At 42.7% G+C, this 25,171-nt stretch overlaps 3 protein-coding genes across 3 annotated transcripts; 1 reads left to right on the forward strand and 2 right to left on the reverse strand.

Moving 5' to 3' along the window:
* Positions 1–346: 346 nt before the first annotated feature.
* Positions 347–2,091, reverse strand: LOC113174537 (leukotriene B4 receptor 1-like). Its single transcript, XM_026378599.1, has 2 exons — positions 1,950–2,091; positions 347–1,641 (listed from the first exon to the last, which is right to left on the reverse strand). The coding sequence occupies exon 2, from the start codon at positions 1,610–1,612 to the stop codon at positions 569–571; it is 1,044 nt and encodes a 347-aa protein (XP_026234384.1). The 5' UTR covers positions 1,613–1,641; positions 1,950–2,091; the 3' UTR covers positions 347–568.
* Positions 2,092–2,613: 522 nt separating this feature from the next.
* zdhhc7 (zinc finger DHHC-type palmitoyltransferase 7) lies at positions 2,614–14,895 on the reverse strand. The gene is made up of 8 exons (XM_026378537.1): positions 14,756–14,895; positions 13,423–13,509; positions 8,982–9,332; positions 7,690–7,814; positions 7,353–7,449; positions 6,688–6,769; positions 6,020–6,150; positions 2,614–5,698 (listed from the first exon to the last, which is right to left on the reverse strand). Exons 3-8 carry the CDS (start codon positions 9,324–9,326, stop codon positions 5,516–5,518), a joined length of 963 nt encoding a protein of 320 aa, XP_026234322.1. The 5' UTR covers positions 9,327–9,332; positions 13,423–13,509; positions 14,756–14,895; the 3' UTR covers positions 2,614–5,515.
* A 7,616-nt stretch (positions 14,896–22,511) lies between these two features.
* LOC113174775 (regulator of G-protein signaling 9-binding protein) lies at positions 22,512–23,493 on the forward strand. The gene has a single exon (XM_026378906.1). The coding sequence runs from the start codon at positions 22,552–22,554 to the stop codon at positions 23,290–23,292; it is 741 nt and encodes a 246-aa protein (XP_026234691.1). The 5' UTR covers positions 22,512–22,551; the 3' UTR covers positions 23,293–23,493.
* Positions 23,494–25,171: the final 1,678 nt, after the last annotated feature.

Below are 25,171 nucleotides of genomic sequence, written 5' to 3' on the forward strand. Positions count from 1 at the left end.
CTAAACCAATTTCTCATCACTTCTGTTTCTGTGAAGACGGCGGTTGACTTTGGTTCCAACTCTTTGTCCACATTCACTCTGGAAAAACAATGACTGTATTTGAACATGGTTTATGGGAATAACTGAGCAACATACATTATTCACAATATTCTTATTAAATTAGGAGTTTCCTGTGCTCCGTTTTCTTTTTGCATGTTCATAGCTGCCATCTACAAAGAGACATAAAATCTGTTGAAGGTTTTCTCTATTTGATTGAAATTAAACAGTGTGATGATTAAATCAGTTACCAAAAAATTCAATAACAGATATTTTATTTAATACTTTCATCAAGAAAACAAATGCTCTTTAATGTAAAGTACAAAACGCATTATGCAACACTGAAGTTTATGAGTCTTAAACATTTGAATCTAGAACAAACTGTTTAAATTCACAGCTTCACACATGATCCCAGTCATAATGTTAAGTATAGTAAGCTATGTGTTGATGGTATGAATCACAACAGATTTACAATATTCAGGCTTTTTAAATCTCCACGTAGACCTCTACAATAAACTGCAGACGACACACGTCAAATCACAATTTCAGGGATTCCCTTGTATCGAGGACACACCAGCTCTTCCTGTGCGTCTGCTGCCCTCTGCCCGCTCTGCTGCTGTATTACCAGCTCCCTCAGTTTGATGGTTTGAGAGGCCACTTCCTGGAACAGCCTGACCAGTCTGGACTCATTGAGACTCTTTTTAAAATTGCTTGCAAAGAAACAGTATAATACAGGATTCACTGAACTGCTGATGAATACAAGGGCACCAGAGCTGAAGACAATACTCTGAGGCACACAGTTATGATCTGTACCTGATCCGAGGACGCAAACAAAGTCAATGATGTTGATAATATGATAAGGCAACCAGCACAGACTGAAGACTATTACCACAGTGTGGACTAGGAACATGGATTTCTGTTTGGAGTTGAAAGTCATCTTCTGGAGCTTAGCAGCTACCAGACAGTAGCAGATAATAAGAATGATTAAAGGAATGACGAAGCCGCCCAAAATCTCCAGGCATAAGAAGAGGATGGCTTGAATCACAGAGCTGAACTCTTTGGAAAAACACTGCTCAGTTCCATCAATGTCATTTAAAGTCTGGGTCACTGCTGAGGGAACTCCTAGAAGCAGAGCAAGGAGCCACAGAACTGCAGGACTTATATTCATAGCGCTCTTGGTTTTCCAGTGCATCATCTTAAAAGGATAGTAGATAGATAGAAAGCGGGCCACACTCATGAGGGTGATGAAGAAGATGCTGCTGAACATACAGACACTCACAGTGTAGACCATGGCTTTACAGGAGGCCTCACCAAACACCCAGGAGCGGGCCAGGGAGTAGATCCACAGAGGCAGGGTGACCACGACCAGCAGGTCTGCAGCAGCCAGGTGCAGGATGAGCACTATGGTGTGGGAACGCTGCTTGACGTGTTTCAGAATAGTCCAGATCACCAGCAGGTTCCCTGGAACTCCTACGAGGAAGGACAGGCCCAGGATCACACAAGCTACCAGTGTCCCAGTGTCGAAGTCGTCAGTGTCCATTATGTATAAAGAAGATTGTTCTGCTGAGAGGTTCATGGTCCGAGTGTATGTGCTGACAGCGGTGTCTGCATGGAGAGAAAACAAAGTGCTGGAGCTTTCACTTTATTATTATAGGTAAACTGACCATGAACCTACATGTCCTGATAACCGTCTACCACTATACGCTTTCATTTATATATACATAAGTTTTATGACATCAGTGTTCAATCCAGCTACAGAGTGTAGACATGTTTACATCTGACATCGTCAGTCAAGGTGTGTATTAATTACCCAGGAAGTAATACGTGTGTTTAAAGGCATAGTTTCAATAAAAGGTTAAAGTTATCCATTAACAGTAAATGCTCCTGTAGCGAGAGGAGTGCACTGGTTTTACCTCAGTAGTAAAGTGTCTCAGTCGTCCTCAGGTGAAGTTATCTGGAGTTGAGTCATGGCGACTGGACTTTTATTCTTGTTGCGTTGAAACGTTTCTCCACTCATCAAGTAGCTTCTTCAGTCTGAAGACTGTTGGTTAGACACTAATTTATCCTCCAGGTTTGGTTTCACTCCACCCCTTGGCCTGAATAGGCTCCACAAGTGAAACCATGGAAGGGGAGGATGTGATAGTCACACCTCTGCAACCCCTCTTATCCACTAACGTAGGTCGTTAGGTGTGTCCAACCTGTGAATTGGGCTGAACTTTCTGGGTCCGTCTTCCTTCTTTTGGGCTTGTGTGGAGGTGGGGACGTTATGCGCTCTGTGGTTCAGGGTCCTGATGACTCCTAGTTTGTGTTGTAGTGGATGATGTGAATTAAACTAAAGGTTCTGGTCAGTGTGGGTGAGTTTTCTGTAAATGTCTATATCCAGTCTGCCGTCTGTCCCAATGATGACCGCACAGTACAGGAAGGCCAACCTCCTGGTGCTGCTCAGTGGGTTTTCTATCTCATTCTGTGTACAGTTATATTTTGTAAGGTCTTAAACCTTAAACACTGTAAAGTGCCTTAAGATGACGTCTGTTGTGATTTGGTGCTGTACAAACAAAACTGAACTTACACCAGAACTTAAGTTTTTAGCTTTAATTTAATCAAGTTTATTATGTAAAAGAATGACACTGAAGACATTAGAAGATTATGACACATTAATTTAAAAAACCTGAATACGACATTCCATTTATATACTGTTAATAGTAACCTTTATACTTTGCTTTTAAAGTTGAAGGACTTTTGTTCTTGAAGAAACCGTCTTTCAGGAGAGCAGGAAACACATTTCTCAACTGTTCATGGCGTAGTACATGTTACGTTTGTGAATAAACATCCATCCTGTGAGAACCGTTACTGTCACTAAAGGTGATAAAATGCTCTTTATCCCAGATTTTCTTCACAAATCTCAAACTAGTGAGAAAAATCTTAGTGTTGTATTTGTTTACACATCATACACATTCTCGCCTCATAGTGATTTCACGTCATACAGCAGAGAGGTTCAATATAATTACTGATTCTAACAGCATTCGATTTTAATATAGTCATGGAACAGGGATGTTGGGAAATACCTGTATACATTTTGCCCAAATGATTCCAGCCAACATCATTTACATTTCAGCACAGATACACCTGTACCTGGCTCTGACGGGCTCCTACTGACTACATGCAACTAAAGGTTCTGCAGTGCAATATTGGTCCTGCTTCAAATATTTAATGTACTCTAGTGGTATTCTGTTTGTTCTGGATGCAATGTCACTAATAACTGCAACTATTTTTAATGCTTGATTAGCAGGATATTTGTGCATCTGCAAAACTACACAGCATGAATTTCCTACTGGTTTTGGAGAAGTTTTACACAATCCATCTCGTTTCTACATGATTTTCTTGGACATGCCCTGTGTTTGCTGTAAGTTGACTGCTTTAATTTTTGCTACTCATTAATTAAAAAGTACACTGAGCATGTCAGGATATCGGAGTTGCTGAATGGAACATGCTAAGTATAGAGAAAGAATGACACTGTTTGAATAAGAAAGTGACACTTTAGCCAGAAAACTGTAGCTGAGCTGATGCAGTCCAGCAGAATACGATGAGAAACAAGAGGCCAGCATGAATAAAAAGCCCTGATATCAGCTAGCGTTTAGTGCTTTTCCCAAAATAGATAAGTCTTACATTCTAACAACAGCACGTTTCTTAAAACGTCATACAGCTTCAGATGCCATAATTTAGTGTAAACAGTAGAGATAGAGTTTCTTCTCCTGACAACCACAGGTGAGAACAAACAGCAGTATAGAGTCCAACAAGAAATAAAAATGAGACTTTAAGAATCTAGATTTAACACTTTGACAATACCAGTCCATCAGTGAGGACTTGATTTTAAATTTAAAAAGCCACATTCATCCTCTGCATTAACTTTGCAGTAAAAATAGGAGAACACTTTCATAAATATGGCAAAAAAATGACACATCTATCAAGCTGATAAATTCACTTGACTGAATGATTTCAAAGGCATGGATACGTGTTCGAATAACACTGGAAACCTGCTACTGTCCTGCCACTAGATGTTACACGCCTGACATTTCTGGAGTGAAGTAGGAAAGGCCTCGCAAGCATCTGCTGAGCTCCCAGAGACGTTGTTCAGTATTAAAGCTTGTAAAATGAACCTGGTTCCCCAGCCTCTTTCAGCACAGCAGTCCCTTTTTAATTCTACACAATGACGCTTGGCGCTGAAGATCAGAATGACCTCACGAGTCTAAGGAGGCTGCGCTAGTGTTGTCTGAGCCTTGGCTCCGTCTGTGGAGTTTTTAATGTTGTTTTTCAGGGTTTAAATGCTATAAAGTCTCATTCTCACGTTATTCCTAATGTACACTGAAGCAGCCTCCAGCTTTTAGGTGAGAGTGAACAACTCGTTAGGTCTTTTCAGCATCTAAAGTTGCTCAATCTGAAAGGGAGGCAAATCACTGGTTTGGGGGAGGGGGTCCCCTAGAGAACGATGCCGAGCAGCATGTAGGTGTGGAATGGACACGTATGTACAACCAATACAAAATAGATTTTTTTTATCCAAATGAAGATTCACAATAACAGTAGCAGTTTCCAGTAAGCCATTAAGGTCAACCGGTGACAACTAGTCACCGAGAAGAAAAGAAAATTTATTTCTACTGGCCCAGGGAACCCTAAGGAATCAACTATTTCAAGGAAGGAAAAACATGATAAAAGAGACTGACGGCTAAGAAAAGCCACTCAGTCCTCTGGACTAAGAACGAGGCTTGTGTTCACAGTGGCCTGTTCATTCATTTCAAGACAGTGAAAGCCTCATTTCCTGGCTGAGATGCAGACATGCAAATCAAGGCTGCACAGTTCCACCATGTCCACTGTGCTCCATATGCAGGCTTTCTCCTCAAGTGCCATGAAAGTAGTGCATGTCCTTGACTGATTCCTTTGTCTAGGTCCAACAGAAAAGTTTCAAGCATTTTCCCCATTTAGATTCACTTTTCTGGACCCAGTGATAATGTAAAATTATACTGTTGATCCCCGAACATAAAAAAATTCAAACACTAATCTTGAATCTCATGTGCGCAGCAAAGAAAAACTGCTCAAGTTGACTAGTGAAGGTGCACGAGTTGAGTTCAAACAGCACCTTGGGCGGTCTCAGAAAGAAGTAAAGAGTCATTAGAGCAACATACTTACATGCTTCATCTAAAAACACACAAACAAACCAAAAAGTTGCTCATGTTAAAATATTGTTCAGTCCAGTTGTTCACCGTCTGTGTGCAGATTATAGAGAGCGAGAGAGAGAGACTATAAACTTTCAGTGGTGGTTGTGATGCTCTGGGGTTCCAGTGGAGTAGCCTGTTCTTGTCACCCACACATGAAGGACAGGCTCAGGGAGCGGAGGTCCATTTTATTCCCAGGCAAGAAGGGTGTAGAAGAAATCTTGCTTAGGAGAAAATCAAGTGTTGGTGAGCTGTACCAGTCAGCTCTGCTCTCAGACAGAAAACTCTGACCCGCCCCGGCGAACATGGGTCAATAGCAACAAGCGCCGCAGACGAAGGCCCGTGAACGGATTGCACCACAGCAGAGAGGGCGGACCCCCAAAAACAGATTTCATCCCATCCCATCTCATGCGCCGCTCCCATGTTGGCTTCTCATTTTTAAGACGTTCAATCTCCTGCAAGACATTCAAACTTCTTTGTAAATGAAAGCTTCCTCTTAAGTTATCAGTTTGCTTCGTCTCATCAGCACGCTAAGATACAGCGTTATATGAAAACAGGGGAAAAGCCCTGGGATGAAACTTGACACACACTTCCACATTCCACATATAAAACTAAATCTACAATACAATGTCTGCACAAAGTCAAGGAGTCTGAAAACTTTCTGAAGTCACTGTCTACTTTGTGACCCAAAGGCATTTATCACGACTACATTTTTGTCTTGTCACACAGACAACGTTTTGAGAGGAACAAAGCCTGTGGGATATGGAGATACTGACCGTCTCGTCATTGCAGATGGAGTGGATCTGTGTACCAAACATCACAGCTGTAAAAGTGAGGAAAAGGATGGCTTCAAGGCAGAGGAAGATCAGGAGCAGCACAGACGCTCCTGGAGAGAAATCACTGCACTCTGGTGACAGGAAGAGAAGGAGAAAGTCTGAATTTTTATTTTTCACTGAGCAAATCAAATGCCAAGTGAAACAGCAGCTGAAGTTGGAAGAAGACAGAAGACAATCACATTTATTCCCTTTAAGGGGCCAAAATTCAACTGGGCCAACATGAAACCCAAGATGTGTTTTAGAACAATAAAACTGTAAACTTGTCAGCTTGACCTGTGCAACTGGCACAGTAGCTGGAACACCAATAAATGCTAAGTGAGCATCATCCTGTAGAGGGCAGTAAAACCTCAATGAGCCCTAAGAATTAAATAATGTTTTGTTTTCTGCATCATTCCTACAGAGTGAAGGAGCAGCAACAGATCAGCGGCAGTTCTGTGATGACTGTGTTGCACAACTTCAATGACATGTGCAATGTATGTGTTACAACAATCTCTTTCCTTCCTCCACTCTGCTCTCTCTTCATCTCACTTGTATCAACAGCCGTACTTCTAACATCCATCACATTGTGTGTTGTTTTGTATTTTAGCTGCACAATGAACAGGCCTTACCGTTCCACTGTACTTTAACACAGGTGAAGAAGTGCATACCGCTGAGGCCCAGGGCATGGGCAGAAATCAGGGCTATGTACATCTGAGGCAAGAAGAACAGAGAAGGAGAGAGACTGTGAAGGAGTCGGAGAGGTGTTTACATATACTGTCGTAACGCAGACTTCTTAAGTTCACATTCACATTCACATTTAATGTTAACTTCTCTAGCGAAGGCAATAAGAAAGGAGAGCCAACTAAAAATGGGACTGCACAGGTGACCTTGTACTGTTCACCCACATATGACAGTTTTATGTTTCTGTCATCAAAAAAGTTCCAGTCAGCATATCAAGGCATAAAAAAGTGCTGATGTTGTCAAGAGAGTCACAAATGGCTGCGAGAGTACTCTCCATGTAGTGTCTGTGTCTGTTGGCCATTACAGCACTGCAGAACAGTGAAGCCCAGCTGGTAATTACATCATGAGTAACGAGCAAGTGGGGCGATTTACAACATAGACCAATTTGTTCAGTTAGTCTAATATCAAATCGTGTCATTTAACTGACATTTAGCTGTGAAAATACGAGTCAAGATAAATTCTGTTTTGAAACATATACAATACAGTAAACATTAAAGGAATACATTTAAGGGGTGTTGTAGGGACTAGTTCATGAGTATATCTGTTGACTCACAGTGAAAAGAACAAAGAATCTCTGATTCTTTTCTCCCACACAGTTATTGACCCAAGGACAGTGGTGATCCATCTTCCGAATGCATCTTTTACAAATACTGCAGGCAGGAGAGAGGAGAAGTTATTCTATGACACAGTGACTAAAGCTGAACTACACCGATCAGCCTCAACCCTAAACCAGCATGGTCTGTGGCTACACCTGTCCATCATGGCCAGCATGACAATCAGTGTTATTCACTTCGACTGCCAGTGGTTTTAATGTTGTGGCTGATCAGAGTATATTGCTCCTGTTTACACTAAATATGTGTCGTATTATTAGTACAAACAGGTTGACTGACCTGCAGTGGTGTGCCCTCTCAGGCTTGATGCTGCAGCACTTTGGGCACTTGTAGATGACCTCACCAGGCTTCAGCTGCAAGCTCTCCATGTACTCCTTGGTTGCATTGCCTTTAGGAACTGCACCCTAAGAAAGACAGAAAAAGATTCAAATCAATGTCATTTGGTAAATAAAAAAACTTTACAGCTTAGCTGATTTTGATTTAGGGATTTTAAGGCTAGAACGTACCAGCTGAGCTGCCATCAACCATCTAGCTTCACATTGTGGCTGTAGTGTGATGAACCATCTCATTTTAATACATACATGCTGGCATGGAGAAAACACCACAGTCATGTAAATGTCTTCTGCTCTACCTCTCTCCAACCCTCTTACTTATACTTCACGGACCCCGCTCAACATTCCTGAGGAACTATGTATATGTGTACAATAAGAAAAAATAAATTTCTCCACCAATAGGTTGACTGTTTAGACCATTAATTTTCACTACAGGTCTGTGTTTATCACTCGTTACAACCTTGAGACCCAGAACCCATCTCCTACTCCTGTCCTTTCTATGAACCCTTGTTGTTTTTAGTAACTCTTGCCTTCTTTCGTACTGAAGTTGCTCTTTCTCCTTCACTGTGCTTACATTATCTGACCAACCACTGCCCTTTAGCATGAATTAAAGGGGGAATTCACTCAAACTAGTCACAAAGTATCAGTAACAAAGTGCTGAATAATCGCTGTGGCACTTCCTCTTGAATGACTTTTCACACATTCCAGTAGGAAAGGGAACCAAAAGATCAGTTGCTTAGAAATGAGACAAGGTTCTGTATCACTGAACACTTTTATTTATCAAAACTAAATTATTTTGTGCACAGAAATAAAACTTACTGTGCACACTCTTAAAGGTCTCTGAAATTTACAGTATATATGTTGCAATGGAAAAACACTAAGTTCCCAACATTGTTCCTGGGGCTTTAATTTCACGGGGATACTTGGCTCAAAACCACAACTAATGGTAACAAATAAGCAAATTAAACTGTTGTGGCAGACGACGCTCAGTTTAGAAGGCAGCTCTCTCACACACTGCCCTCCAGCTCAGTTTCCCAGGCTACATCAGTGATCCACGGCAGTGTCTCCCTACGGCCGTGCCTCTCGCTCGTGTTGTGCTCTTTCTTCGTAGTGTATCTGTTATGTAAGCACAAATGCAAACTCTATCCCTGTTTTCTCTACCTCTTCTTCACTTTTACACTCTGCTTCTTTCTTCTCACCACGCGTTCTCCATCTGTGTCCCCTATTTAACATCCTTACCGGGTCAGTCAACATGGTGCGCAGATGTGAGGCCAATGCAAGCACAGCCAGGGAGTTGAAGGTGGCCCCGTTCAGCAGCGAGTACCAGAAGTTCTTGGCGGGCAGCAACATGACGAAGTTCACCACAAATTCAGCATAAAGCACCAGGAACCAGGTCATCGTTGCACACACCATACCACAGCTGTCCTGAATGAACCACAGTGTGCGGTTCCCTGCTGTGTGGCCAGCATGTGGACCCCCGACCATCACTCCACCTGCAAGGCTCCCCGTCTCCACATCTGCACCTGCCGACAGCAGTGGGTGGTGCTGCTCCATATCTCGCAGTCGGTGATTTGAAGACTGCATCCTGCCCTAGAAGAGAAGAGGGGAAATATCCAAAGGTTGAATTTAGGGCGACTGTCTAGACGCCATATTTTCAACCAAAAATCACCAGAGGAGGATTCAGAGACTCACAAGTGCTACATCAAGCCGAAAGAAATGTGTCCAGAACAGAACAGATGTACTGAACAATCAGAATTACAAAATTATAGGTTATTTACTGCACATACATAACCACTTCCATGGGAATTATAGAAGCAGGATTAAAATAAAAATATTTTTCCACACATTATTCCTGGAAATCAACTGAAATCACCATCCTTACACTGTCCTCCACTATTAGGATAAAGACAAACTTTGAATAAAGGTGGATCCACCTTCAAGTTCAGCACCTTTGACTCAGGCAGCTGTTATTAAAAGAGACGCGACACTGGAGACTTTGTCTTCTGTATTCATGTCAAGGTCATAAGAGAACATTCAGGAGCAGCCTGGGAGACCGTGTCCACTGCTTCAAGATACATCAATGGCTGCTCTGGTCTTTTTAGGAAAATGATCCTGCAGCTGAGCTACAAGTGTGATGCAGGCTAATAATAATCTGCAGACCCACTTACCTGCTGCTGGCAGCTTCACTGTGACTCACTGAGACTAAATAAGCCCAAAAAAAAAAACAAAACAAAACAAACAAACCAACAATGCAGGACTAAAACACAGGAATCTAGGCCCTCCATAAGTTGTTTATTAATTAATATACTAGAGGATTTACTGAAGTCGTAGAGATGTTTAATGTGGTGGTTCATGTGTTCTTGTGAACTTCGATGTCTGCTTGCCCTTACTAAGCATCTGGAGCAAATGAGACGTTTCCACTGAGATGGAAGCTGCAGAGCTCAGCTGTCAGTCTTTAGCTGACTGCCGACCAGGCTGCTTTCCAAACACCCTGCTGCTGTTTGTTTGTGCTTGCATCCAAACCCCTTTTTCATGTCAGCGAGTGTCACTGAAATTGCTTGCAAAACAGAAATGCCAACAAGGATAAGAGGGTTTAGGCTTGTAGAGCTGGAGCCCTCAAACAAATATCGTAACATGGGAACGTGGCTTTGAATACAAACTTTGACTATCTGACACAGAAACGCGATTTCACACCGAGGGACTGAACAAAGTGTAAAAGGCAAACAAAACACAAACAAGCGACCAACCAAATTCTCTAGATCTAATATTGTTACTTTGAGTCTAGACTCGGTGCATCTGTGTGTTTGTGATAAGATAAAATAGAGGATTTCAAAGATTTTCAAACACACCCACTGATATCCATCCTCTGGAGGGGCTCATGAGGATTTGTATGGATGGGTTGTGGATAAAGGCTTAGGTACTTCTGAATCTCAACTCAAACATGACGTAGCATCATAAAAAAGTGGTACCCTAGTGAATCTCAGCTAAAATGAAAAGAAGCCCAGAGTGAGAGTTAAAGTCCTGAGGGAATCATTTGAGCTTGTTGCTATGTTGATGGTGTTCGTGACAGGAAACCAAACAGGAAGTTGTTGCTGTATAAAACCACCAGACATCATAAAGATGAAGTAGATCTGTCAGGAACATTGTGCAGCTATTTAGAAAAAATGCTTTTGCTGCCACAGGATGTTTAATACTACATCTAAGGACTGTGGAGATTTCTCAGGTCATTATTATCCCAGAGGCGACTGGCTTGTGGTGCTTGAAGCTGTTTCATTTCATTCAAATGGCTTCTTCATTTCTAACTCAATCCCTGTGACTCTCAGACGACAGGCAAAATGTCCCCACTCACGGCTAAGTAGCACATTTCTGATTATATCAAAGGGTTCACTAACTTTTTCCTCCAGCACTGACTGTTGTGTTGCGATAAAAACTGCGCGACTTAGATCACATCACGTTTTATGACCAGCCTCTGCAGAAAAGCCAGACTACCTCTTGTCACGGTTCATATTTCAGAAAAATGCAGTATGTGAGGACAAGGTAAGGAGTGGGAGCAAAAAATAAAACTAAACTAAACTGATATTTTCTATATATGTCGTCACTGTGTATTTTTACACTTGTGTTACAGATGAAAAAAACACTGTTAAACTGTTAACTAACAAAGTAAGACTAGAACTCTAAAATCACCTGTGCTGTGGCTCCATAGTCCCAGACAGGAGTTGGATGACCACATCTTCTCCATGTGACCCCGTCTTCATTACAGGATTGATTTTAAGGAGTTAGTTTGTTTTGTTCACCTAATGTCATGACATGGTCTGACCTCTCTGAGCCTTTACATCTCCACCAGCTCTCTGGGGCACTTTGATCCTAAAACCAGATGCTCTTGGCTGTTGTGAGTGTCTGGGACAGAAACTCAGTAATAACTGTTTAACCAACACTGACCGGCTGAGATATCTTCTCAGTACCATCGGCTGTCAGTGTTTCTGTATGTCTCGATGTATTTTGTGTTTTACTTGTACCAACATCATTTCTTCTTGTTGATTTCTATTTCTATGTGTTGTACAGGCCTTTGAGTCAGCTTCTGTTGTTTAAATAAATTGAGTTGACAAGCTAGCCCAGACACAAAGGTTGCTGAGTTTCTTCTTTATGAAGTGATAACTTGAATCACAACATAGTTGTTTCATCTAACATCATCTAGATGTCTAATTATTCACAGATTATTTCAAGAATTGAAAACACCTCGTTAAATAATGGAGCAGTAACATTGCAGCCCACTTTGCATTTCTGGAACTATGCTGTTTTCTGCTGTAATTATATGCTCTGTTAATATGAAACCAACATTTTGTGCAGCAATCTCCTTAGAATTAAAAGCAGCTGATCTATTCTCCTTTGTGGAAACTGTCAATATGATAGATGGTGGCTGCTGATTGGGATCAGGGCTAATCCATGCAGTTTTAATGAATCAGTATTCTCCCTTTTTATCCCGTCACCTCAGAAAATGACAGGGTTTGACTGAAATGACTCAGAGGCAGCGCGATCAATAAGAGATTAAGAAACCGTTTGATTGCAATGCCAAGAATTGTTGTAGTTATGTGAAGTTATCTGAAAAGTGCAATTTGAGGCTTTACTTAACAAAGAGTGTCTCTGTTAAAATGACTTTTAACATGTGTGTTCTGTCACAAATTGCTCTTTACTCCAAATCACCAATGTGACCAAAAAAGGGCCTCGTCCTTAAGAAGGCAGGATAATGCTCTAGGACTATTTGAGGCATATTGATTTCTCCCTGATCAATGGGAAATGGTCCATTAAAGCCAGAGCAGCTGCATGTCCAGCTGTCTGCTCTTCACAGAGGCCACAACACAAGAGCCACTGGACCCTCTCCGCTCCTCCTTATCTGTCATCTGTACACAACCAGCAGGCACCACGGTGTCATCCTGCTCAGATCCCTGTGCAGAGTCACCACATACCAACTCCCAGCATTGGCTCATGTCCACTGCCGTAGAAAATGAGGTGACACAATAGCAAAAGCTTAAAATATTCTTACGGGAAATGGCTTTCGATTTTACGCTTCAGATTTCAAAACTGAAAACAATTTTATGACTTAAGTAATATCATTATCTCTGAAATCAGCAACAAGCAAAACTAAAACCTTCCCTCAGTGGGAATCTAACGACCAACAAAAATGCAAACAGAATCAATATACAACCTCTATTTGAACGGCGTACTACAGTACAGGCTCTTGACTTGGATGAAGATCAGGTCACATTTTATAACAAATGAATGCAGAAAACCATGAAATTTAAATACTTTTTCTGGCCACTGTATGTAAAAATTCAACCAACAACATTCACAACCACCTAAAAAAGTCCACACACATACCTTTCATTTAAGTTTGAAGGGTGAATTAGTTAATAGCTGCTTTTTACTCTTTCATTCCTATTTATGTTATTTCAATTGTATAAAAATCCATTAGCGTTCAATGTTACAGGATCTACTTATCAGTGTTTTTAGGTAAACACTAAGTACATCTACTACTCACAGTCTGGTTTGGCCAGTCTACAAGCTTTTGCATCAAAGATAAACATGACACAATGTTAGCTGCTTTCTATGTCTGCCTGTGTTACACCTGCTGCCCCGATGACCCCGTCAAAACGAAAGACTTTCAAGCTGAGAGGCATCGTACCTAATATGTTCCCTCTTCACAATAGCATGCTGCGGTGTGTACCTCCTGGACCAGCATTCAGGATGACGAACATATGCAGACTGACACCTGAAAAATACACAGATACACACAAAAATGTATTTAATCTCAGATTTTTTTGTATTAACAAACATTTACTAACACAAATAACTAAGATACGAACACAAACAGCACCTAAAACTAAAACCTTAAAGGGAACCTAATAAACGTGCATGTGAGTGTGTCCTAGCACAATAGTCAGGTGCTGTTGTGAACAAAGAACCAGGCTCTGTCTGCTGAAACTACTCCTCTTGTTCATTCTGGCCATTATAAAATAATGTAGGTGAGTTTTAGCAGTACGACTTACAAATTAATTGGGCATCTTCTATTATATTTCCAATGGAGCTCAGTAGAATAACAATGTTCTGGGAGCACAAAGAGTGATTTTAATCCAGACTTGATTTGATTAACTCACATTAACTTCATATAAGGTTCAGAAACACTAAAGGTTAATTAGATATAAGTCATTTAAAAAGCCATTTTGAACAAAAGGAGTAATTACAGCTTTAAAAACTGCCTCAATGCTTATGTGGGCACCTATCTAACGTTTTAAGACACACTAATGGTTTCTACAGGTTTATAGTGAGGATGTGTGGGTTTTCTTGTCTTTACGCCCAGAAAACACACTTCTGTCTCTGTCTGTTCAAAACAATGTGGGGATACTTTCTGTTAACAGTGTATTCAGGACATCTTCTCCATCCACTCTTCATTAGGTGTCTATAACAGTGCTGTATTTGAACTGGTGTTATAATAATACTTTTAGAAATAAGCAGGTTAGTATACAACATGAGTCATAATGTTTAATATAATCCAGAGCAACCTGAAACCCAGCCAAATGATAGTCTTAGTTAAACAAACCAAAGCGTAAACTGAGCACTTGAGACTGAGATTAGATCTCTTCCTCACATCGATCAGACTAGAAATCACCACATTCTCGTTAATCATCCGCCATCTGGGGTCATTTTACTAAAGCTATCACTGTCCAGCACCGTTAGCAGGCTGCACGGACCTGGATTATCCGCCACGCTCCAATGATATCAGTAAAGGTCGTGACTGAAACTGAACCCCTCACAACACACAACACACACACACACACACACACACACACACACACACACACACACACACACACACACACACACACACACACACACACGCACCCGGGCTGTCTGCTAAATCTCGCTTGCTAACTAGCCGCTAACTGAAGCTAACACAGCTAGCATATGCTAACTCGGTATGCGAGCGACAAGTGCAAAAGCAGAGCTACATCACATACCTTACTGTTCCCAATTTCCTCTACTGGGAACGTGCTCTTAAAACATGTTGATGTCCCGTTTGAGGTCAACTCCTGCTCCAACGCAGCCGTACCCGCAGCAGCTACACATCGCTCAACGAGCTGCACTGACAGCACCAACGACGGAGCTTCCGGGGTTGGCCTCGGCTTTCTCCGTTACAGTTCGTGAAAGTCCGTAAAAATAATACTCTGTCAAACATCGCCACCTGGTGGCTGATGACGGAACGACGCCAGTAAAACTGCGATGACCTCCGTTCTCCACTAGCGGGCGCTGTTGACTGGAATCAGTGCATGAAACCTGCAAATTAAACTTCTGAACCTGCCAAAGCATAATTAATGTTACTCAGTGTTAGAGCACTGCTGCTATTAAATCAGCAAAATTAGTAAAAGTAAAATTGAAAAAGTTATTCCACTAAAAAAGTAGCACTTAAAAACCTCAAGCTGAGGCGTAAATAACAAACTCTAAATGTGAGTTTAAGTACAAAAGTAGAGCTTCACTAAGAAAACAGTGTATTTTAAACAATATTGAACTTGATGCTGCTGATAACAGCTGCAAGTGTGATCCAGATGTGCCACATAAATGATGATATCATAAGATTCACTTTATTGTTGAATTCTTTCCTGAGCTTGTACCACTGCAGTGCAATGTCAGATAGAGGGAATGTCAAATTTTTACATAATAAAAATACCTCAATGCATACATATGAGTATTTTACATCATAGCAAAAACGTTTCTGATGAAAATCTAAAATATTCAGGTGCTGTTGAGTTGAATTTATGTACAGACGTAGAGAGAACACCTCCAACAACCTTAATTTTGTGTATTTAATTTGAAAAATCATCAACGTTGATCTATTTGTTATAGTATGAGCACCAATGTTAAAGCTCTCCACACTTTTGTCGGCCTTCACAGTGAACACAGGCTGCACTGACGTCTCTCACAGGTGAATAATGGCTGCATGAATCCTTTTCAAATCAATCTGCATTTCAGCTGCTCCAGTGTCACAGCCTCAAGGATGATGAGCAGGTACAGAAAACTGATGAATATTTTACAGTGAGTCCTCTTGACATCCTCAGTGATGCTAACCTTCACCTCCAACAAAATCAGTAAGGAGAAAATGGTTCCTGCTGCTGCTCTGTAAGAGGCTTACACATCCACGCATGTTTCATGTCCCGTTCGGTCAGTGATGTTGCAGAAAAGGAAAAGCACATGTTCTTACTCAGTGAAATATTTAGCTTAGTCTGAACGGGGTTTTTTGTGGTCAGGTGAGCACAGATGCCAACTTTGTAGCAGCGTGTCCCCAACAGGGAGCAGCGGGGCCTTCCTGGCTGCTCAAGTCACGTGTCTCCCAAGAGTGGATTACAAAGTCAAGACAAAGCTGCTTGCCCCTTCCTGCACTGTGTCTGCAGCTGCGCAGTGCAAGCTCCCGTTCTGGTTCAGAGCCAATATCAGCTGTCTGTTTTAGAGGGAGGGAGAGAAAAAATACCCAGCAATCCTCTAAAGCAGCTTAAAGGCTGAATCCGGGGACTGAAGCCCTTTTTCCATTTCCAGAACTGCTTCTCTCTCTCTCCATTATGGCTAGATGAGCATCTGACCGGCTGCCAAAGTGGCTACATGGAAACTGTCCGCTCCCTCCTCGTAAAGGCCGTCTCCACCTGATATTCAGTTCATTCCCAAACGTCTCCTAATGAATGTTCTAAACGAAGAATCAGAGACTGTTAATGGCAGCGAAGACAAGCGACTCTTGGTGCAATCGGTACTGTTGTATCCGATTAAATAATGAACACTAAGTGCTCATGTAACAAATAAAATCTGCCTCGAGTTCCCATGTGCATTATCATTTTGGCGCAGCCCCCTCCCCACCCACCACCACCTCCACCCTTTGTTGACATGCTAGCTTTTGGAGTGAAATGAAGTGAAACAAAGTGGAGACGAGAGCGGAGTGGTTTGTAACTGCAGCTGGAATAAAGAAGGCGAAGGGAAGATGTGGGTCGTTACTAACATCATGAGGGATGAGGGGAAGGTGGAGAAGTGAGGCCAGAGATTCCTAACAGGGTGGCACCACCACATTACAAAGTTCCACAGAAACGTGTCTGTCACTGGAGAACACATCAATCCCAATGACACAATAAGAAATGAAGCAAATTATTTGTGAGTCTCTGTCCAGAGGAAACGCAGCCACCTGACCACATCTCTTAATGTCTCTATTTAACGTTTAGTGTCTCAGCTCAAACACTCCTACAGTGACTCGGAGTCATTTGAGACACCCTGGAGTTGTGATAACATATTAATTAGTGACCTTCAGAAAGACACAGCCTGTCTTTATGGTACAGCGTGCTAAGCTAAACAGGCTGCAGGCTGTAGTTTTTCATTCTTACTGTACAGACAGTGTTAGTGTTGTTGATCCTCTCAGCAAAACTATGCAAAATAATATATATAGTTAAAAAACTAATTGGTAAATCTGTGTTTTTGTGTGTGCATTGTTTTCATTACAGATTATTTGACAATCTGTTGTGTGCTTGAACATTAAGGTCGACTCTGCTCTCTGCAAAAAAAAAAACACAATGAGGCCTGAGCTGCTGGAGCTGGAGTGTGTTGTCTTGAGGGAAATGTCTTGTTAAAAAGAAGAAAACTGTGAAAAAAGAACAGTCTTCATTAATTCGTAAAGAGAGAAGCACCTGAAGAGAAGCCGCTCTGGTGTTTTGAATTCAATCCTCCTACCTGACGTCAATTTATCAGTGGTAAAGAGAGAGAGAGGAAGAGGAGGAAGAGGTGTAAGACGACAGAGCAGCTGGATGATATGTATGATGGCTGATGTGCTCTCATGTTATTTACAGTATTATATAAAGTAAGATCATTTTATTTGACAAATTCTAAAACATTCATTATAAACTAACACATGCAAACTGAGGAGCCATCGCACCTACATTCGATTTTAGTGACTCCTGAGATGAATCATTACTGAGTCCGTTTCATTCTGATGTCACTTTAAATTGAGAAGATGCTTTTAAAGAGACGTTATGTGCAGTATAATATTTCTAAGTCTGTATGCTGCAGTGTCCAAAGACACGGAGTTCAAACACCACTCGACCACTTCTCTTTAAGGCCTCATCCTGCTCATGTCCAGCTGACATCACTACACGCGGCACGCAGCCATCTGTCAGCGCTGTGGACACGTATGAATGCAGACTCGCCTTCAGACACACAGCTGACAGACAGGTCTTGACCATCGGGAGTGTTCTCCACGGTGGAATGGAGAATGACACATACAGTACAGTACCCCGGCCATGACTGAGTGACCTCTGACCTTCACAGGCTTAGCTCTGCTGCATCCACCTTTGCTTCGCCTACACAAATCCATCCCAGAAGCCTTTTAGAGGGGATTTTCTGAGAAGGACAATCTGTTGGATTTTCTAAAACTGCAGGAGTAAAACAGACGAGGGCCAAGACCTTCTGCCCTCCCGCCTCCTGCCCATCAGCTCTTCTTGCATGTTTGGTTGCAGTGAGCTCACAGCAAAATGCTTCGCTGGACGAGAACCAGAAAAACACAACAGCTCAAGATCGTTAAGGTCACTAATGCAGCTCTCTTGTTAACTGTACAAAGCTCCTGCAGAACGATGCTGTAGTGGTGCTGAACATCTTTTGAGAGCTTGGTGAATGAAATGACATCTCTTTAATCCACTCCATTCACTGCACTGTTCTATTTTCTGCAGAAAGAGAAAAGTACAATAGATTACATTAAGGCTTCGCTAAGAGCAGCCAATAGACCGAGGAGTACCTCCTTCACATACACATGACACAATGACATGCTGGGCAGACGCTTCGTGTTAACATGCTTTTATTAGACACTGTGAGGGGGAAGGTGGGCTACTGCACAATATATGTGTCATGACATTCAAAGTAAATTACATTAGCCTGTTGGGCCGACATTATTGCTCACACGTATCACTTTTCACTCATGCTGGACCTCCTCAGGTTCTCCGGAGGTCATCTTGATGTGATAAGATTAGAGCTAAGCTTTCAGCCAGCAGATGCCACAAATCCTTTTGGCTCATCTCCGTTTAGCGTGTAAAGTGTACTGTATACTGTAGCATCCTAGAGAGGCTTAGCCACTCTATTTTTAAAAAGTGATGTTTGTGCGTACCAGTCCACTCGATTATGATTCCTGGTCCATGAAACTTGGGCTCAATTGTTTCCTCTGCTAAACTAAACTAACAGGCAGCTGAGTGTAGGCAAGGTCACACTGCAGTGGGAGAGTGGTATCAATCAACAGAGAGAATAATTATACATTAAGAAACAGCAGGGTAGTGTTAAACACACACACACACACACACACACACTCCAAACTTCCTGAGTGCTGAATCACATTTTCCACAATCAATACAAAGTTTATATGAAGGCTTTTATTTTCACAGGGCGCCGAGAAAGAAACATTACTGTGTGTGTGTGTGTGTGTGTGTGTGTGTGTGTGTGTGTGTGTGTCAAGACTGACTGGAGATCATCCTCACTCTGGACCTTTGTGGAGTTGAGGCGTGACTCATGGCTCACCCTGCTCTTGCATGCTGCGCCATGTAAGCGACCACATAGTGGATGAGATCCATCAATAATTCAACAAAGACAGACTCCCTCAGCCTCCGGTTCTCTCCCCTCGCTGTTCCGCCTCTGTTTCTAACTGCCTGCATCTTCCTCCTGCTTCCATCTCGGGGCTCCATCATCTGCCTGTCTCCTCTTCTAATCATCTCAGGCCACTTAAAACAAGCTGTAACATGCTTCTAAATCTAAATCTGAGGTCCACACAAGTAATCTTTGGCTTTTAAGGGATTTTTCCTACTCTAGTAACAAGACATAAGTCAGCTTTCTGCGATCACGTACTAATCCTGCTCTGGATGTTTTGTAGCAGATCTGTGCATCACTAAGTCAGATGTCAAACTTGGAGGAGTCAAATGAGTGGTGCTCAGGATTTTAGGAGGTGAGAGTTTGGCCACAGTGTGGTTCAGTGGTTTGTGGGTACAAGTGTGCTGCTTTGTAGGGCGACAGTCCTGGACGTCATTCAAGCTGAATGATGCATTTTAAAAACAGTGCTGTAGTTCCTTTCCACATCATTAATACGTGCACGTTAGGTTTTAGCAATGCTCCGGCCAGTCTCCAACGCACTGGTAGCAGACTTGAGTTTGGTTCCTCAGTGCTGTGCAGTGGCTACAAGATGAGTTGTTGTAGTCTGGTGTGGGATTATCAAGGGGCTGACAGAGTTATTCCAGAGTTTTCTAATGCTGTCTTGGTTCTATAGGATCATAGAGGGATGACATGTCTCCATTAGAAGATGCATTAGTATCTGTTATACTTCTACTAATCCGAGAACCTTTAGGAATCTGCTAATCTGGATTATGGAGTTTGCAGATCGTTTTATTGCATCAGTTGACATCAGCTCTGTGCCAAGTGTTGTGTTTAGGCTTGTGTTGAAACAAACAAACATTATATTGTTGTGTGTGAGAGGTTACACGTTCTAAAGGAAGTATTTGACCCCTTTCGTGTCCACAGGATTGAAGGTTAATGCACAGCTCTGCTCAGTGCGCTCTGCAGGGTTCAGATACCTGCTGCAAACACAAGCAGATGTATGATGGAAAGGATCAACTGATCATGCCATATGTTGTTTGATATGTCCTTAAATTATCCAGGAGGACCACGCAGCAGACCTTGCGAAGTCAGTTTGTATTTGGTCACTATAGAAACGCAGTGTTTTACCCACATGCCTGATGCTCAACCTGAAGCCTGTGAAAGTCTGTGACAGAGAATCCACAGAGAGCCTCTGGATAGGAAGTCCTGTTGAGTTTTCTATGATGCGTTCACTCTGAGAGCAATCAGACCTCAGCAGGCCTGACTCATCCTCGCACTTGAATCTAACAGACCAGCTTATCGACAATCTTATTATAGAAACATGCATGGCTACTTCTGTTAGCAGCTCCATGCAAAGGTGGTAGATACTCCAGAGCTGTGAACAGGCCCTGATCCTGTTTGACTGTTTTTAAATGTAGGATTTGAAAAGCTTTCTGTGATCTGCTTTAAGTCATGATTGCTTTTATGAGTAAACTCACCACACAGATGTTTCACGTACTGTAAGACAAACACATCTACAACACATCTCATCTTCTTGATGTGATTTTCATGAATCTCTCAGTTCTCATCAGCTAAACTGTAAAATCGAATACAGCACGAGAGGAAACGGTGATGACTGTCAACTATTTACTGCTCTGTCAGTAACTGAATACCTTGTGAAGAAATAACTGAAGAGCGCTTGCCAAGAGGTGAGAGGTTGCCATGGAAACATATTCAAGGGAAAGAAGATCTATTTGCCAAGATCTTAACAAAACATCTGACTCAGCCAAGATATGTGTTATTAGTCATGGCTACCAGCAGATCAAATATCAAACAGTACAGCTAACAGTGGAGCGCAGCACATACTGTACTGTAGGAATCTAACTGGGAGTTCGATCTTACTGCACAGGTGAGAACACATCAGTCAGGCAAGGAAACAAGTTTTAAATGCAGTAGAAGACATCAATCAGTGCCAGTGCAGATGCCATCTTGTGCAGAGCAAACAAGGAGCCTCTCCATCAGCTTCAGTCCATTAGCTGTACACTGCAGTCACTGGATCATTAGGACTCATCCGCTTCAATAATGCAAAAAGAGCAAAGCAGGCAAACACCACGCAGCATTATCTGCATCTGGCCTCTCAACACTGCAGGAGCCAACTAGGTAAACAACACATTATCCAACCAATTCTGTGAGTAGAGAAGTAATAGACATGTGGCTCTTCACTAATGATCATATTACTCAGTTATTCTTCATTTTCTACCAACAACACTATGATAAAATGAAACAGACTGAACTTTTATTGATGCTTTTAACGCTGCAGACCTGGACTCACATAACTGCATCAACCTCACAGGATGCTGTCAGTCATCTGTCATGGCTTCACTCTCCTCCGGAAACGTAGCTGACAACACGCAGGGATGCTGATGACAAATGGCCGATAGTGGCAAATAAGGTAAGCTCTTTGTGATTTGACGTCCCCGCTGATGGGCATCTGAGTCCTGCCCACATTTAGGGACCGATCCGCCAATGACACGATGCTTTCACCGTGAGACCAAACCAATGGGAGCGCAGCAGCTTTGTTTCCCTGCCTGCCTCTCCGCTTGCGCCTGAATGGCTCAATTTTGTGCGCACATGTGACCACAGAAGGCGCTTACTGGTATTTAAACATCGATTGGGTGCTGGACAGTGTGGAGAGCTCCCACACAGATAAACAAACCAAAAATGGCTCGTTGTGCTTCGTGCTTTTTCTCTGTTTAACTCTGGATGAAGATTTGCTGTTTTTCCAGCTGCGCGTCATCCTTGAACATTTTTTGCATGTTTTAAGCTGTTGACGAGAAAGGAGCCGCGGTCAGCATCCTGTGGATGCTAAGACACCTGTAGCTGAATCCGGATTGTTTCACATCCGTTCGCGTCCGTCCTGCAGGAGGGAGCTGCTGTTTGTGTTGACTGGGGAAACACAAAGGTAGTAGGGACGCGTTGATTTGCAAACCGCTCCCACAGCCTGAGGAGCATGGATAGAGAGGAATCTGCTCTGAGTGCGTTGATGGGATTTGTAGACATGGGGGGGTACTCCCGTGGAAACTGAACTGAGGGCAGAGTGTAAAGCTGCGTCTCTAACGGCTCACTGCCTCTTTGGTTCGATAATTACTGAGTTTGACGAGGACGCAGATTGTTTTGATCAGTTATGGGCAAAGAGGAGTGCAAAACGATGCTGGACGCTTTGAACAAAGTCACTGCCTGCTACAGGCATTTGGTCATCGCCCTGGGAAGCACGTCCGACTCGCAGAACCTGCGAGAGGAGCTGAAGAGGACGCGCAAAAAGGCCCAGGAGCTGGCCGTGGCCAACAGGACTAAACTGACCTCCCTGCTCAAAGATAAGACCATCAGCAAAGAGGACCGGTCCGAGTACGAGCGCCTATGGGTGCTGTTCTCCAGCACCATGGAGCTCCTGGAGGTGGACATGAAGAGGTCCCTGGAGATAGGGCAAGATTTCCCCCTCAAGGTGCCGACGAGACACCTCATCCAGACGGGGATGACCGGCAGCACCACCAGCGTGGCGTCCCGGGCCATGAGCGTGCAGAACATGAAGTACGAGGCAGACAGCAACATCGACACGGCGGACCTCAGGGACCTGCAGACGGAGATCTGCCAGGTGAGCCAGATGATGGAGGAGATGGAGATGAAGGTGCAGGTGGCGCCGTGGGCCGTCGAGGCGAAGCAGGAGGCAGGCGCGGAGCTGAAGTCCAACATGAGCGTAGGGAATTCCTCCGTGGGTGTCATCTCCATCTGCGAGGAGGAGCCCAAAGAGGAAGAGGGTGGAGGCAGCAGGGATGCTGGGTTCGGGTCGATCTGCGCTGTGGTTATATTCTTTGTCATCGTCACTGTGGCTGTGGTTCTAGGATATTTGGTCGTCAACATGTCCTGAGCTGTGTGACCCGACAGCCCACCCTGAGAGACACCCTGCGGGGCTGCCCGCCGGGGCGTCACCGTGGGTGCAGGAGCGCGCAGCTCCCCAGAGAAGAGAGAGCAGAGAGAAAACGCCTTTTCCTGGGAACTTATTTCTCACATTTGTGAATGTACTCGGGTGAAGTGAGGAGTTGCACTAGATGAGATGAGCTGTAGAACATTTAGCGGTGCGCAGAGGGCCGCGCGTCGGGCACAGGAAGCGCTTTGAGGGGGAAAGGGTGTATTTTTGGAAGAGGAAAAAAAAAAAGGTCATAAAATGACGTGACAGTGTCTGGGTCTGGCCATCAGGATATAAACAACACGTAATCCAAGTGGATTAGTGGAAAAGCTCAAGCGTAAATGTAGCTTACTGCTAAGTATTCAGCGGATTGATGCGTCAGGTGTCTTCAGATGAGTGGGGGGGGGGGGGGGGGGGGGGGTGTAGTCAGAGAAGTAGGGACAGAGTCAGGTAACCTTCACATCACAGGCTGATCAAATCCGCACTGCTCCACACTCCTGTTAGCACAGTGTTCCAACATCCCCATCACCTGGACTGCTGCTGTAGTCTCCTCAGTGCATCAAATGATGAGAGCCTTGGGACCAGAGACTCACACAGTCTTTTACAAATGCACCTGTTCACTGTAAGCCTGTTCATGGTTCTTTTCAGGTTTTTTTTCTTGCAAACAGTGTTGAATGTATACATTGCAACATGTGAATAGAGGATGTGTACATGCAGTCTACCACTGTGTCATGCAATGGAGTATGTTTATTACAAAAGCGTTTTTGGACACACTTGAAATCGTGCTTGTAGTTTGAAGCAAAGACAATGCCAAAGAAGCTGTTGCACAAACGACGATGATGCATCAACTGAATGTCTCTGTTTCTATTTTCTGTGTGGGGTTTTGGCATTTTTGTTTTAGTTGGAGCTTAGCTCCGTATGGGATCAGTGCAAAGCTTGACATACACACATTAGATGTACACAGAGGTAATAATCTTAAACACCTTCAGTTTAAAATCGTGCAGTTTAAAATGCAGAGGAGGCTGACCCAGGTGCTGTAACTCGATAATGGTTTTAGGAGTAAGAGTCTTTGAGGGTATTTCTGGAATGGCCAACTGAAGAATGTCTGTCCTGGATCATCTACAAACACATGACGGGTCCATAAGAATGAACAGTGAACACGTCAGGGTCAGCACAAGTAGTTTGAACTCAGAAATCTAGAAAACTCAGTGTTGCTGAGCAACACATGGTCACATTTCTTATTTGTTAATGAGTTTTCAGAAATGTTTGACTAAAATCAAGATGCACATTCAGTGAAAAGATGAATACACATCTCTTCTTCTTTCACTCATACATGACCATGACATGAGCACTGATGATTATAAGAATGTTTTCTCAACTTTCATTTAAATCGGGCAGTAAAACCCAGAATATACCATGAATACATATAGAAGTACATGAAATACTATAAAAATAGTTTATATATATTGAAATTTAGTCAAAACACCTCCATAAGTTATTCACTTTATTTATTTGAAAATAATTTCTCATAAAGGTCACAAATGGTTTTAGTAAAAATAAATTATCACTGGAATTTTAAATATCAAATCCAAACTTCAATAAACTAAACAATAGATTCTCTGATTTTATAGAAACTGTTGTGTTTAGTTTATCTAGGAAATAAAACCAACACAGCATCACTGTCTCTAAGACCTTTGGCAGAAATGGTGTCAGATACTAAAACAAGATTAAAAACAGGCAGTTAAGAGTGTAAAGTGAGTTGAAGTGCTTCTACTGAGAGTAATACTGAGACAGGATCTCTGCATCTCTCCTCTGTTACTAATATCAAACATCCTCTACT

Source organism: Anabas testudineus, chromosome 3, assembly GCF_900324465.2.
Source record: "Anabas testudineus chromosome 3, fAnaTes1.2, whole genome shotgun sequence".
NCBI lineage: Eukaryota > Metazoa > Chordata > Actinopteri > Anabantiformes > Anabantidae > Anabas > Anabas testudineus.

Coding starts and splice junctions, on each gene's coding strand:
- LOC113174775 (XM_026378906.1), top strand. CDS start 22,552: ATGGGCAAAGAGGAGTGCAAAACGATGCTGGACGCTTTGAACAAAGTC.
- LOC113174537 (XM_026378599.1), bottom strand. CDS start 1,612: ATGAACCTCTCAGCAGAACAATCTTCTTTATACATAATGGACACTGAC.
- zdhhc7 (XM_026378537.1), bottom strand. CDS start 9,326: ATGCAGTCTTCAAATCACCGACTGCGAGATATGGAGCAGCACCACCCA. Junction 7,815..8,981: donor GCACCATGTTGACTGACCCG/GTAAGGATGTTA, acceptor TGTCTTTCTTAG/GGTGCAGTTCCTAAAGGCAA. Junction 6,151..6,687: donor TGTTAAAGTACAGTGGAACG/GTAAGGCCTGTT, acceptor TCCTGTCACCAG/AGTGCAGTGATTTCTCTCCA.